A 14,445-nucleotide genomic window follows, 5' to 3' on the forward strand; every position below is an offset into this window, starting at 1 on the left:
GACGTGCCATCCCTACTCCACTGGAACAGTCAAGGTCATCCTTTGCCGTGACTGATAAAGGAGAGAGCTTTGTTTATACAGCTGTGTTCTTGTTATGCATTTGCTCAACAGCTCAAGTTAATGCATTTTAGAAATGCTCCCTTGGAGAAAGAAGAAAAGGGGGGGGGGGTTGGATCCCGTTTCAAACTGACTGCACAGAAACCCATTCCTTCAATTCCAGAGCGTGTTGGGAGGAAAAGAGAACAACTGAGAGGCAGTGAGGGGAGAGAAAGCGAGGTGCTGCAGGAGTCAGGGAAGAAAGTGGAGTCAGACACATGCACAGAGGGAGGGAGGAGGCAACCATGTATACAAGTGTTGATTACGGTAAAACAGGTCTTCTTCTTTTTATGGGTCTTTCCCCACCACTGTTGTCATCAAATTGTAGATCACATCTTTCTCTAGATATGTAGTGAACTGACCCAAGAGGAGGGTGGGGAGAAGCAACCATAGAGGATGGTGCCCTCAATACTATATCAGTGTTCCCACAGGCTCCAAAAGGATGGGTGACCTTTGTATGTTGTGACTTTTAACGGTTGTGCTTATGTCCTGCTTTCAGGCTTCCTTTTGGGGCATCTGGTTGACCACTGTGAGAATAGCACGGTGGATTTAGATGGGCTTTGGCCTGATCCAGCAGCCAGGCTCTTCTTAAATTCATATCAGGGTGCTCTGCAGCTCAGACCAGGAGCTCTGTAGGTCAGGTGCTGGTTCCCTGTGCCACTGGTACTGGTGGATGGCAGAAAGGAAGTGACCACAGCTCAATGGTTGAGCACCTGCTTTGCATGCCGCAGGTCCCCTTACGGTAGAACATGATATATAGAGCTATCGGAGGCAGCTTGACTCTGAATACTAGTTGCTGAGAATTGCAAGAGGGGAGAGCAGTGCTGCACTCAAGTCTTGCTTGCAAGCTTCTCACTGGGGCATCTGGTCGGCCACAGTGAGAATAGGATATTGGGCCAGCTAGACTTATGCCCTGGTGCAGCAACCAGGCTCTTCTTATGTTCTTAACTTGCAATACATGCATTGGTTCCCACGAAACTTGGAGGATATAGGTAAAACCCAATGGCTCAGGGACAAAAGTGTCACTGGATCTCTAATCTCTGCTAAATAATTCAGCTGCAGCTCTCTCTCCCCCCCCCCCCCCGACAGTTGTGTTTACAACCGGGTAGTATCTGTTACATTGGTCAGACTGGAATTTCACCCAGGGTATTAAAATGCACCTCCAGTCAAAAACAGCAAGGAGCTATATTGATAGTCATTTCTTGTAGCGGACAGGCAGCCTGTTAATAAGATGGAAGTGTGCGTTGAAAAGTGTCCACGTAAAACAGCAAAAACTGTGAGCTGCATAGAAGACTGGGGGAGGGGAGTTAATTCCATGCCAGGGATATATATTTTTTATTTTTTATTTGTTGGCAAACAGAAAATAAGATTAGCCAGTATCATGATTCCTCTATGTACATCTGCAGGGCAGCCTCAGTTGAAATGCAGGTGATGCTTGTGTGTTCCAGTAAACCATGGTTTAGCAGGAAGTGAAACCTGCCCAGCCTGGTTGCTCTCACTTGGCTGCTCCCTCTGGTGCAAGCAGGAGAAGCTTACCAAGAGGGCACAGTTAAGCTTGCCTTCTTATGACAAACCCAAGTGTGGTTTGTTTTTCCCTGGCAAGTCAGAATCACAAGCCACAGCCTTCAATCATGGTTCTTTGTTTGCTTTCAAATCCTACCTTGTTTGGGAAAAGCAAATCCCAGCCCCAGCTTTGGATGTTACCGGAAGCCAGACTTAGTTGTGGCTTCCTGACTTATTTCTCCTGTCTCATGCCAGGGTAAGAGCAAAGTGAGGAGTGATCAGACAACTCTGCAGAAGCATGCCCCTTGTTCCCAATAAGGCAACAACTTGTCCTGACTTGTCATGCATCACCTGTGAACAGAGCCAGTGTGCAGATGTGGGTTTTTTAGGTCAAAGAAGGAAGAGAAGGTCAGCCAGAATTATCATAAGTGGCACCTTTCCTAAAAGAGAACTTAGGGGTTGGGTGTTGCTTTTTTAAAAAATGAATTCCCTCCCCCCAGCTTCTATCCCAAGGATGGGGAACCTGTGGCCCTCCAGATGTCATTGGACTCCAGCTTCCATCAGCCCCAGCCAGCAGGGCACAGTGGTCAGGAATGATGGGAGTTGTTGTCCAGCCATGTCTGAAGGGCCACTGGTTCCTCACCACTGTTCCATCATACCCACACTTGATGCATAGGTACAATAGAGGTGTATCAAATTATTCATGGTGTGGAGGAGGAGGGGGGGATATAGGATTCCCCACTTCCTTTTTCTATAATACTCAAACTCAAGTTGTTAGGGTTAGGGTTAGGGATTCAGGACAGACTAAAGAAATTACTTCTTTGGACAATGCAGAATTTAATGTGTGGAATTTTCTGCCACGAGCTGTCTTTGTGGTCTTTAACGGGCAGTAGAGAAATACATGAAGGAGGGCAAAGTTTGTCCACAGTTGTTAGCATGCTAGGGGCCAGACAATGGAGGAGTGGTCTTTGGTTTTCACATCCTACTTATGGGCCTCCAGGATGCATTTGGCAGCCCACTATGTGGGAAAACTATTGGGATACTGCCAGGGAGACAGAGGCATCAGGCCTCCACGTCGTCTCCGGATGATCACCGGTCTCCCGTGGAAACAGCATCAGTCAATTAGCGACACGAGCCTCAGACACATTCCAAAACTCATGCACGCCCTTTTCAGCAGTCTCCGCAACGGAAGATTCAGACAGAAGAGCATATTTACAGCTTTATTCAACGTAGGTCAGAACAAAGGAAAAACATGACTGCTTGCATCCGTGTCGAGGAAAACAGCCAGAACAAAAGCTATATACAAAACGGAAGTTCCCAGCGAGAACAGTGCAGGGAGTAAACAGGCATGTGACACACAACAATCATGCCTGACTCTTTTAAGGAGGAACGGAACGATATCCTAACAAAAACAGGGTTTTGGACTGGATAGGCATGGGGTATGGACACTTTCTAAGCCCAAGGACCGCATGCCAATGCTGGAGAGGTCCAGAGGCAATAGTGGACGGAGCAATGATTATAAATTGTCCCTTTATAGGGACATTTGTCCCTGTAGGCTGCTTTCTTCTCACATCCACTTGCTGTTCTCCATCCAGGCAAGCAAAAGGCATTGTCAGAGTTCAAGGGCACATTTTGGCCAAGGAAGGTGCAAAGTGGGGTCATGTGTGTTATCTGGGGAAGGTCCCAAGGACTAGGCAGGGGAGCCCTTACATTTGTCCCCCAGACCTGATGTTATTCACCCCTGTGATGATGGGCCTTTGGTCTGACCCAACAGAGCTACTTTCTTTGGCTTTCCTCCTTTACTTTAGAATATTATTTTATGCTGCTTTTCAGGACCAAGGCCGATTCGAAGGGGGTTGCAGATAAATAAGTAAAAGTTGTAACACAAAACACAATTAAATAACAGCATTGCAGCTCTGGTCTTCAAAACCACATACAGTTGGAAATTTCCAAAAGCTAAAAAAAGAGCAACATAAACACACAAAAATGGCACACATCCCCACCGACCGTCAAGTCAGCCTGTGTCATCAGATGCCATCATGCTGACAATAGGGAGGGTGTTCTAATGCCCCACCAGCTTCCTAACCAAAGGTGAATTGGAAAAGGAGTGTCTAAAAGAAAATGGGGGGTGGAAACAAATGTCTCTCCCAGAGAAGGAAGTTACATAGGCGAAGAGGCCACCACCAGAAAGGCTCCATCACACATTCCTTCCTACTAGCCAGATTTGTACCTGCTGTCATGTTGGTGAGCTGAAGGCAAACAAATTGGTTCAGTTCTTGGCTCAGTGTCACACACTTCCCGTGTGAGCTGTGAGTTTGTTTTTACAGGAGAGGCTCAAAAGATGGTGTGTGCGATGATGTCACTCCCAGTGTGAATCGTGCCCCGGCGCCCAATGGCTTTTTTGCATTCCTAGGAAAGGGCCAAGATGTTACTGGCTGTATGAGAGAAGCTGCAAGCAGACTTTCAAGCAGACCTTGAATACTTTTTATTCCCCATACACCTAGTGTCTCTTCGCATCCTTCCTTTTTTACGTACGTTTCTTTGTGAGGGAATGGCCCTGAAAAGCAACTCAGAAAATAACCTTTTTTTGGGGTGGGGAATAAAGACCCCCTTCCTCAGCTGTCACCAGTCATTCCCATTAGGCTACCTCAGTAGGAGAGATGGGAAGCAGGGCTCATCCCATCAACTCTGCCAGAATACCAGCTCCATCAAGCCAGCTGGTCCTTATAAGAATGGCTGTTTAAGAACGGGTGCCCAGATTTGCTTTTTTCCTCTTCCCTTCTTGTCCCATTTTCCTCGTTTGTCATGTGTTGTCTTCTTTTAAGCTTGTAAGCCAGCCTTGTTTTCAGTTGATTTCACAGATACAGGCTGCTCTAGGAGCCTTTTTCAGGGTGTAGCAGGAGACCCCCCCCTCACATTACACTGTTATGCACAAGCCACACACCCACATCCACACAACCATCCCGACCCTGGAGATACCCCTTTTAGAGGGACATCCCCTAAAGCCTTCCGTAAATAAGGAAGCGCTAGCTTGACAGCTCCCCATTGAGAAAAACCCTGTATTCCTGTAACGCTCCGCATCGCCCTATCTATATTATTGGTAGACCGGTCGCCCGAACTCTGGGTCAATCGGCTGCCGCCTCAGCCAATCAGCGTTACCGAACAGCGCCCCTTGCGGCGGCCACGCAGGTACTGCAGGCTACTGGCGTTTTCTTCCCTTGCTTTTGACAGCTCTCAATACAAAGTTTCCGAGTTCAATTGACCGTGACTGATTTAATCAAAATGTTGCAAGCTGCTTCCTGAAGGCGAAAGTGCTTTGAACTTCAAGGACAGTATTCTTTATAAATTCACTAAAAATCAGCCGTACCTCGGATTCTCACCGGACCACTTTTATTCTGCTAAATAATAATAATAATAATAATAATAATAATAATAATAATAATAATAATAATAATAATAATAATTTATTATTTGTACCCCGCCCATCTGGCTGGGTTTCCCCAGCCACTCTGGGCGGCTTCCACAGAAACCAAAAAACACTAAAATATCATACTTTAAAAGCTTCCCTGAATAGGGCCGTCTTAAGATATCTTCTGAATGTCAGGTAGTTGTCCATCACCTTGACATCAAATGGGAGGGCATACCACAGGGCGGGCGCCACCACCGAAAAGGCCCTCTGCCTGGTTCCCTGTAGCTTGGCTTCTCGTAATGAGGGAACCGCCAGAAGGCCCTCGGCGCTGGACCTCAGTGTCCGGGCAGAACGATGGGGGTGGAGACGCTCCTTCAGGTATACTGGCTGGGTATACATATTACAAGGACTATCAAAGGGGGGTGACCTGATATCAGGCGGCCATAATCCCTTAACCAAACAGTCACGTACTCTGCGGTCCTATCCAAGTTGACGTGACAACCCTGATAGCCATCGTGATGGGCTCAGACAGAAGGCTATCAGGGATACAATGAACTGCATATTTTAGTGTATTCCGCGCGGACCCTCACAATGGACTGTGGCCGGATTCCCCTCAGGGGGCAGGAAACTTCACCCTTTTTCTTTGTCCTTAAACGTGACTCATGTGGGAGGTGAGAGGAGGCTCCGGCCAGGTGTCAGGACACTCGGATTACCTGTGCAGCCCCTCCTCGACTCCTCCTATTTTTAATATAATCATGATGTAAATATGATGTAATTCTGAGGGTGTAGCTTAGGGGATTAGCAACTAATAAAAGTTAGGGTCTTCCTTTGTTCTGGGCTTCCATTTTGCTTCACTTCGTGGGCGGTGGGAGTCCTGTCGCGACAGTCTTTCCTTAATAAAGACCAAGCCTACTGGCTGCTGTTTTGCTCTGAATTGCTCTGGCTGGTGTCTTTGTTTCGTCCAAGGGAGCCCTCGGATTTTCCGGTAACAAGGGGCTGGAACTGAAGAGTAATGTGCAAACACAGATAGATAGATAGATAGATAGATAGATAGATAGATAGATAGATAGATAGATAGATAGATAGAGAGAGAGAGCTTGGCATCAGTTAAAATGAAAGTGGGGATGACAGGAAATGGCATCATAGACTTGGGAATGTCTTGCTTTCCTCCTTGTCTGCTTGTGACAGGTCAGGGGTGTGTGGTTAGCTTGCCTCTAGGGTGCAACACACCGCTGTGCTGAAATGGTTGCAGTTTTGCTGGCGACATCAGAAAACAGCTACCTTAGCAACTGCTAGCTTCCCCCCTCCTTTCCCCCATCTTTTGCTGAGAGCTGCTGCTGGTGGTGGCAGCAGCAACTGCTGCTTTTTCATGCAGGTGCTCTAGAGCAGGAGTTCTTGGCCTGTTTTTCTTTTAATTCATGTCTAAGGTTTTTCTTCTTAAGGACATGCCTGCAGAATCTAGCCACCCCTTTTGCAGTAAATGCTTTGAGGAGGGTAAAGAAGGCAACTCTTAATGAGAAACTCTCCCATCCCCAACCCCCCTCTCTCTTCCTCGCTGTCTCTCTCTCTCTTTGGTGCATTCTTGGGGGGGGGAGTGGAGAGTTGGGGGTGATGGTTGCCGATTTGCAGTTCTCGGGGACATCCGGACTCTCTTGAATGAAGGCCAGCAGGAGGTCGAGGTTCCCCTTAGATGGGAAGTTGGGGGGGAATGCAGTGCTGTAAATCCGATAGTTCACGTCTCCTTTGCAGACATAGATTGCAACTCTAAACAAAAAAGAAGAAAAATCTAGCTAAGGCCTGCCTCTGCCTAAAGCTGTTCCTTTCTGCTTCCCCACCCCATTCCCGCTTTTGCCTCTTGAATTAAGCAATGCTTCTCTCTCTCTCTCTCTCTCTCTCTCTCTCTCTCTCTCTCTCACACACACACACACACACACACACACACACACACACAGAGAGAGAGAGAGAGAGAGAGAGAGAGAGAGAGAGAGAGAGTGTCTCTTACAGGGAGAGTTCAGAATCCTTAGTTCTTACATCCAAAAAGGTGTTGAGCCTGATCTACGTTCTTTGCTTTGCCCAAGAGGCCCAAACCAGAGAGGACTCATCAGACAACTGCCCCCCCCCCCCAATTTCCTTTTTTAATTGTGCCTTAAAAAAGGAGGGGAGAGGATATTTTGTAATATTTACTGACTTTATGTTTTCTAGGATGAAATCGGGGCCTTTGAAAGTGTGTCAGGGTCCCATTGCTTCTGCAGCACAAATAAAGCCCCTCTTCCCCACAAGTTCAGGTTGTGGGGCTTCTGCACTGGGAAATGTCCTAACTCTGATTTCTTCTTTCTTTGTTCTCCTTGCCTTGCCTTGCCTTTCTCTCTCTCTCTCTCTCTCTCTCTCTCTCTCTCTCTCTCTCTCTCTCTCTCTCTCTCTCTGCTATTTTGACTTTTTATTTATTCTTTTGCTTGTGTATGTCCCCTTCCCTTTGTTTTTCTTTGTTTGCCTCTGTGTTTGCTCAGGTGGCTTTGGAGCTGCTCCTGTGTTCGGCAGCCCTCCCACTTTTGGGGGCTCCCCCAGGTTCGGAGGGGTGCCAGCATTCGGTTCAGCCCCAGCCTTTGCAAGCCCTCTGGGCTCGACAGGAGGCAAAGTCTTCAGAGAGGGGACGGCGGCTGCCAACGCTGGAGGATTTGGGTAAGCAACAAAACAACAGGGTCTTGGGAGGAGGGGTTGCAGTGATATCCAGGTGCCCCATTTTTCTTTTTTAGTTTGAATAAATATTCTGCAAGCCACCCTTCATTTCACTACATTTCATTATATTGATTTCTTTAATCAGATTTCTTATTTACCCTTTGCCAGAAGGTCCTGGGGCAGGTAACAGCAATGAATTACAGTCATACCTCATGTTACGTTTGCTTCATGATACGTTTTTTCAGGTTGCGTCCCACGGCGATCGGGAAGTACTAGAAAGGATTACTTCCGGGTTTCGCGGCTCGCGCATGTGCAGATGCACAAAATGACGTCACACGCATGTGCCAAAGCGGTGAATTGCAACCCACGCGTGCGCAGACGTGCCACTGCGGGTTACGTTCTATTCATGTTGCAAACGGGCCTCCAGAACGGATCCCGTTCGCAACCAGAGGTATCACTGTATACAATTTCCCCCAAACCCCACCCACCTGTGCAAGGGACAGTTGCCATTGTGCGGTCAGGAACCTTAAAGCCAGGGAAGCTTGCTTTCATTGCAAATCACCAAGCTGGTTAGGATTGGCTGCACTACAGAGTTCCCCATGGAGAACTGTGATAGCAAAGTGAGCTGGGATTGGAAGTCAAGCAGTGCCTATCAGCTTTCTTCAAGCTCCATGGGGCTGCTGCTGCCAGCTGATCTTTGGTGCTTGCAAAGAGCCAAACCCAGGGAGCCCCTGCTTAGTGCATTGAAACCTTGACCATCAGCTGATCAGTGGTACTACAACACACTGTGCTATTTTATTTAACAGCCTTGTACAGTGCTTTGAAGTCCTCATTGTGGGGACTTCAAAGCACCCCATTGCCTGATGTCATTGTGATGTCAGTTGATTGGCAGGCGGGTGGCTCTGTTAATAAAAGGAAGGCAGATGCACCACACCAAGGAGGGCATTCCACCAACGGGGAGCCACCATTGAGAAGACTCTGTCCGGGCAGAACACCAATCCAGGCAGCAGTACCAACATGGCCTCCCTTGCCATTCACAGCAGCCAAGTTGGCTGATTGTGGATTTCTGCCTTCATCGAGCTCTTTTTGCATCACTTATCTTTTTTAAAAGCCACACCCTCTTTAACCCACTGCTTGCTCCTGCTCTCTTTTCCACAGGTTTGGCGGCACAGCCAACACAGTGTCATTCGGAACGCTGGCAAGCCAGAACACCCCTACCTTTGGATCCCTCTCTCAGCAGCCCACGGCTTTTGGCACACAAGGCACTGGCTTCTCCAGTTTCGGGTCGAGTGGAGGAGGAGGTATGAGCTGTTCTTGACCCTAAACAGGAGGGAGCTTGGAGAAGTGGGAGTGTGGGGAGCTTCAGCACTTGGTCAGTCATAAACTGTTAGGGGCTGGATTTCAGATGCAAACCAAGCTTAATCGTATCTTAAAGGGGAGCAGGGGTTGCTTTTTGATTTTTTATTGCATTTATGCCCCACCTTTCTCTCCAAGTTGCTCAGGGTGGTGTACATGGTTTCTCTCCCTCATTCGACCACTCACAACAGCCCTGTGAGGTAGGTTAGGCTGAGAGGCAGTGGCTGGCCAAAGGTCACACCCAGTGAACTTTGTGGCTGAGCGGGGATTTAAACCCTAGTCCAACACTTTTAACTGGCTACACCACACTGGCTCTCTGTTGGAGAGACTGAGGGACATAACTGTATCCAGCGTACTTCCTTTCATTCCCCTTTGGGGGTGGGAAAATAGAAATAAATGTATATTTTAAACCACACTTTTAAAACCTTTATGTAAGGGTTAGAGCCTTTTTAACCACCTAGAGACAATTGCAGTTAAGCAGTACATAAATTGTTTAAATATTTTTAGCAATTTACAAAACACACCAAAGCTGATGTTAAGCCCCCAAACCCAGAAACCTTCCGCTGCCATTCATTTCTCGGGCTTATTGCTCTCTGCACCTTCTGAGTAGGAGTTTGCAAAGTCTGCTCATGAGCATGTGCAGAGTTTCCATCCCTTTGTCCTTGCCCTCCACCTGGTTCTTAGATGTTTTGAGGATTTTTTTCTCAGAACAGGGAAAATGGAAGTCCTCCTTCACACAGCCCATAATTAAAATTTGCTCTCACAAGAAGTAGTTACAGCCACTAACTTGGGTGGCTCTAAAAGGGGGTTGGACAAATTCAAGGAGGAATTAGGCTGTGTTCTACCTCTGCTGTCAGAGGGAAGGTGCCCCCAGTTGCTGGGAATCACCCCCAAGAAGCTGCTAACCGTTGACAGTACTGAGCTAGATGGAACCAATGGTCTGACTCTTTAGAAGGCAGCTCCCTCTGTGTATGAATTAAAAGAAGAGCTTTGGTTGCAGGTTAGAGTTAAACACTAGATGGAGAACTGGTGTGATTGGATACTGGTTAGGGGGCAGAGAGAAACTGTGCTGATGTGACAGTGTGGCTTTGAGGCTGGCTTGGAATCCTGACACCGTTCCTTAATGTGTGTTTTGTAATATAACCTATCCAATAACCCCTTTAACATTGGAAATCCCTCACCCCTTACAGGCTTTGGTTTTGGATCGTCTAATGTGTAAGTCTCTCTCGTGCTGCCTTCCATGTTGTCAGTAGGTTTTTTCAGTTTATTTTGTGCCAGAAAGAGAGCTGCTTTTGAGGTGAAATATATTATTAAATATGGTAATCCCTGCTTGAATTTTGAATCAGCAAGAGATGACTGTGGGCTTTGTTCCCTCTCTCATTTCCCCTTGTAATAACATTAGTGAGAAGCTTAAGATCTAGAAGGCAGTGTTTCTCCCGGGGACCTGATCCTCCCTTAGAAATAGGCTGCTCTTTTCTTCTATTCTTCACCCTGCACTTTTTTCCTTTGTAAAAGTAGGACTTTAAGCAACTATTTTTGGAATGCTCCACAAAGTGGGAACTCAGTAAATGCTCTGTGGGTTGCAGAGCTCTCCTGAGTAAACTGAGGCAGCAGTGTGTCCACCATTGGAGAAGTTCCTGAAAGCCACAAGCACTGTGTGCCAAAGCAGGCTTTGCCATCGTGGTAGAGCACCCTTCAGTCTTGGCCTGCAGAGGCATTGTGAGACTCCCATCTCCCCATCAGCCCCAGGCAGTAGTCTAAAATATATGGAGCATCACAGGTGGTCAAAAGCTGTGCCTTTTGTTGTTGTTATTGTTATTAGTATTATTAACACAATTTTCATAATACAAAACAATCTCCCCTCATCTCTCAGCAGAGACAAGGGGTGTCTATAAAGTACAATAAAACAAACAGACAAACTGAAAACACTAATCTATCAGCGCTATCAAAAATCAAGTCCAGAATGTTCAAAGAAAGTTTTGTATGCTGCTGGGAGATGTCAATGCTTATGGGACTGGCCAGTGGTGCAGCCTGGCAGTGATTGGCTGAGCTGCCTTTTAATTTCAGAGGTAGGAAGAGTGGGAAGAAGAATCTTGCCTGCCATTAGCTCTCAGCTGCTCAGGTCCATGAGCTTCTAAGGCCAGGCTGGTTAGGGCTGATGGGAGATGGAGTCTTACAAGAGATCTGGCGAGCCACAGGTTTCCCCATGGAACAAGCAGGAGGAGGCCTCAGATGTGGGGGAGGTGATCTTTTGAAAAGAGTGTTGGAAAAGGGGAAGGGTCAAAAGGAGAAGGCCTGGATGTTGCGTCCCAAAAGCAAGGAAGGATTGGACTCTGATTAATAAAATACACACGAGGCTTGACCAGCAAGACTCTGGGAGGAGTGCCAATAATAATCCTGTCCACCTTGGCCCAGGTTGTTTTATTCACAAAAGAACTTTTTACACAGTGTTCATAAGAACCAGTCAGATTTCCTCTGAGCATTTCAAAAACCCCACGTGGGGACAAAGTTAAAGTTAAAACTACAAAGAGCTAATTTGAGCATGCATAGTAGTTCAGGGTAAATAAAATAGGAATCAAGGAGGAATGTTTTTAGGAAACTCGGAGGTCGTAAACAGCAGTAAACAGGAGAGGAAGGACAGGTAGTATTTACCATCTCCTTGTGAACTCTCTTCCTGGCCCTTAAGATCTATCTCCATCAAACTCCATCAAAGCTACCTTCTATCTTTATGACCCTGGATGCCTAATGAAGCAACTGGCCTGTGTTTAGAATGCTGATACGTGCCTGTCAGGCTGAGAAATACGACGGAGATGCAGAGACGTGGATTGATCAGAAATCATATCAAAATGGCTCAAACCCAGTCAATGCAATGCTTTCATTGCTGACACAAATGGCTTGCTCCATATTTTTTATAATTCCTCATAGCAATGCCACCTGATCACTACACTGGAGAGGCAGCCTGAGAGGGTAAGGGGGAAAAAACTGGTACAAGAAAGACAAAGCAAGGCCACATATCCAGACACCAGGAGCTACAGAGGGGAATCATATTTCTTTCTTTCTTTTTAAAAAGCGTTTTTACCTGTTCTTCTGCCAGAAAGTCTCCTAGAGTAACTTACATAAAAGGTAAAGGTAAAGGTACCCCTGCCCAAACGGGCCAGTCTTGACAGACTCTGGGGTTTGTGCGCCCATCTCACATCTATTGGCCGGGGGCCAGCGCTGTCCGAAGACACTTCCGGGTCACGTGGCCAGCGTGACAACGCTGCTCTGGCGAGCCAGAGCCGCACACGGAACGCCGTTTACCTTCCCGCTGGTAAGCGGTACCTATTTATCTACTTGCCCCCGGGGGTGCTTTCGAACTGCTAGGTTGGCAGGCGCTGGGACAGAACAACGGGAGCGCACCCCGCCGCGGGGATTCGAACCGCCGACCTTTCGATCGGCAAGCCCTAGGCGCTGAGGCTTTAACCCACAGCGCCACAAAACAAAGCAGTCCCTGAGACAGAAATATTATTTATTGGTTGGGTGGGGTAGGGGGAAGGCCTCTGGACTTAGCCTCACTTGCAAGGCTTGTAGAAGTACCCAAAACACGGCAAGGTGCCATGAAGCAAGCTAAAAATAAGCTGGGCCTTTCACCCAGGCAGATTGGCAATCTCAACACTTTTTTGGGGGGGGATTCTTGGGGAGATGTCTTCCTCCTTGGCTAATGGGGAGCAATGAGGGGAATGTGGAGCAGTGGGCACACTTGTTCTCCAGTCCTTACTCTTTGGCTATTTTTAAACCTAATAAATGCTTGTGCTTTGAAGACTCACTTGGGATGGAATATGAGAATTGGTAACACTGGGCTGTGACAAAGAGATATTTGGGTTTTTCTTCCCCTTTTTAAAAATAAGCAGCTTAAGAAGTTTGTTCCCTTTTGGGGAAAAGGGGGTCCAAGACCACTCAACTAGCCTGGACCAGTTGGAAGTCTCCTTAGAGCCCCAAACTCTCCAGGATTCTTTGATTCAGGCAAGGGTGGGGAACCTCTGACCCAGGAGCCAAATCTGACCCTCCAGGCCCCTCTCGCTCGCTCTTGGAAGTTTACAACCCTTGCCAGTTCTTTCATGTTTGCATGGATGAAGGATAGACATGCATGTGTTTGTGTAGAAAGTAGCATATTGTGCAAGGGAAAAATTAATATGAATAGCCCCACCCATGTTCTCACCCTTGTTTTCTATTTTTCCTCTTTCAGATCCACCTCTGGGTTTAGCAGCTGGAGAAGCTGAAAGGATGCCTGCCCATGTTGGGCTTCTATTGGGTGGGCAGGAGTGAAGTGAGGAGATATACATATTGCAATTAAATGTCAGGATTTTTATTTTTAAATTAGTTTTTATTAACAATGTGCTACAAAGCAAACAAATAAACAAGGAAAATAATCTTGCGTATCCATTTTTGATTCATAGAGTCTTTTTCACAGTTTGATTACATTCAGTATGAGACACTATTGTCATAGACATCATGTGATGGGGGAAAGAAACGGGAGGGAGATGGAGGGTAATATTCTTTCATTCTATTGCATCATGTTAGTATAGAGTTTGTGTCAGCACCTCGTGGGTAGGTCCTTTATTTGTATTTTTTAAATTTGTATTGGCATTGCAAGAGATTAGGGTGTCCAGAGCTTGATTGGTTGTGTTCATTTGGTTGCAGTGCAGTTTGTTTGTATGTGTTGAGGGAGGGGAGTGTCTAGTTACAATGTTTCTGACTGCTGAGAATAAGTGACTTAGAGTTTCTTGTCATATCCATGTGTGTTGTTGTCCTGGAAAATATTTAATAGGGCTAGTTCTGGAGTTGCTTCTATTACCTGTTTTGTTATTGTGGTTATTTCCTGCAGCACTGATATCCAAAAGGAATGAATTTTGGGGCATTCCCACCACATGTGGAGGTACTTGCCTATGGAGGTGTAGCCTCTCCAGCATTTAGATGAGGTCCCTGGGTGTATCAGTACCAACTTCTGTGGTATTAGGCAAAGGTAAAGGGACCCCTGACCATTAGGTCCAGTCGTGACCGACTCTGGGGTTGCGGCGCTCATCTCGCTTTACTGGCCGAGGGAGCCGGCGTGCAGCTTCCGGGTCATGTGGCCAGCATGACTAAGCCACTTCTGACGAACCAGAGCAGCACACGGAAACGCCGTTTACCTTCCCGCCGGAGTGGTACCTATTTATCTACTTGCACTTTGACGGGCTTTCAAACTGCTAGGTTGGCAGGAGCAGGGACCGAGCAATGGGAGCTCACCCTGTCGTGGGGATTCGAACCGCTGACCTTCTGATTGGCAAGTCCTAGGCTCTGTGGTTTAACCCACAGCGCCACCAAGTACCATCTATAGATAAGTTTCAAGGTAAGTTCTCTTCTTTTCGCTGAGATGGATTTAAATG

At 47.0% G+C, this 14,445-nt stretch overlaps 1 protein-coding gene across 1 annotated transcript; it reads left to right on the plus strand.

Moving 5' to 3' along the window:
- Nucleotides 1-219: 219 nt before the first annotated feature.
- On the plus strand, nt 220-13,374 carry LOC309523323 (nuclear pore complex protein Nup214-like). Its single transcript, XM_082207129.1, has 5 exons — nt 220-363; nt 7,516-7,687; nt 8,843-8,985; nt 10,231-10,255; nt 13,266-13,374. Exons 1-5 carry the CDS (start codon nt 315-317, stop codon nt 13,297-13,299), a joined length of 423 nt encoding a protein of 140 aa, XP_082063255.1. The 5' UTR covers nt 220-314; the 3' UTR covers nt 13,300-13,374.
- The last annotated feature ends 1,071 nt before the right edge of the window (nt 13,375-14,445 follow it).

Source organism: Podarcis vaucheri (assembly GCF_965113315.1).
Source record: "Podarcis vaucheri genome assembly, chromosome: W".
NCBI lineage: Eukaryota > Metazoa > Chordata > Lepidosauria > Squamata > Lacertidae > Podarcis > Podarcis vaucheri.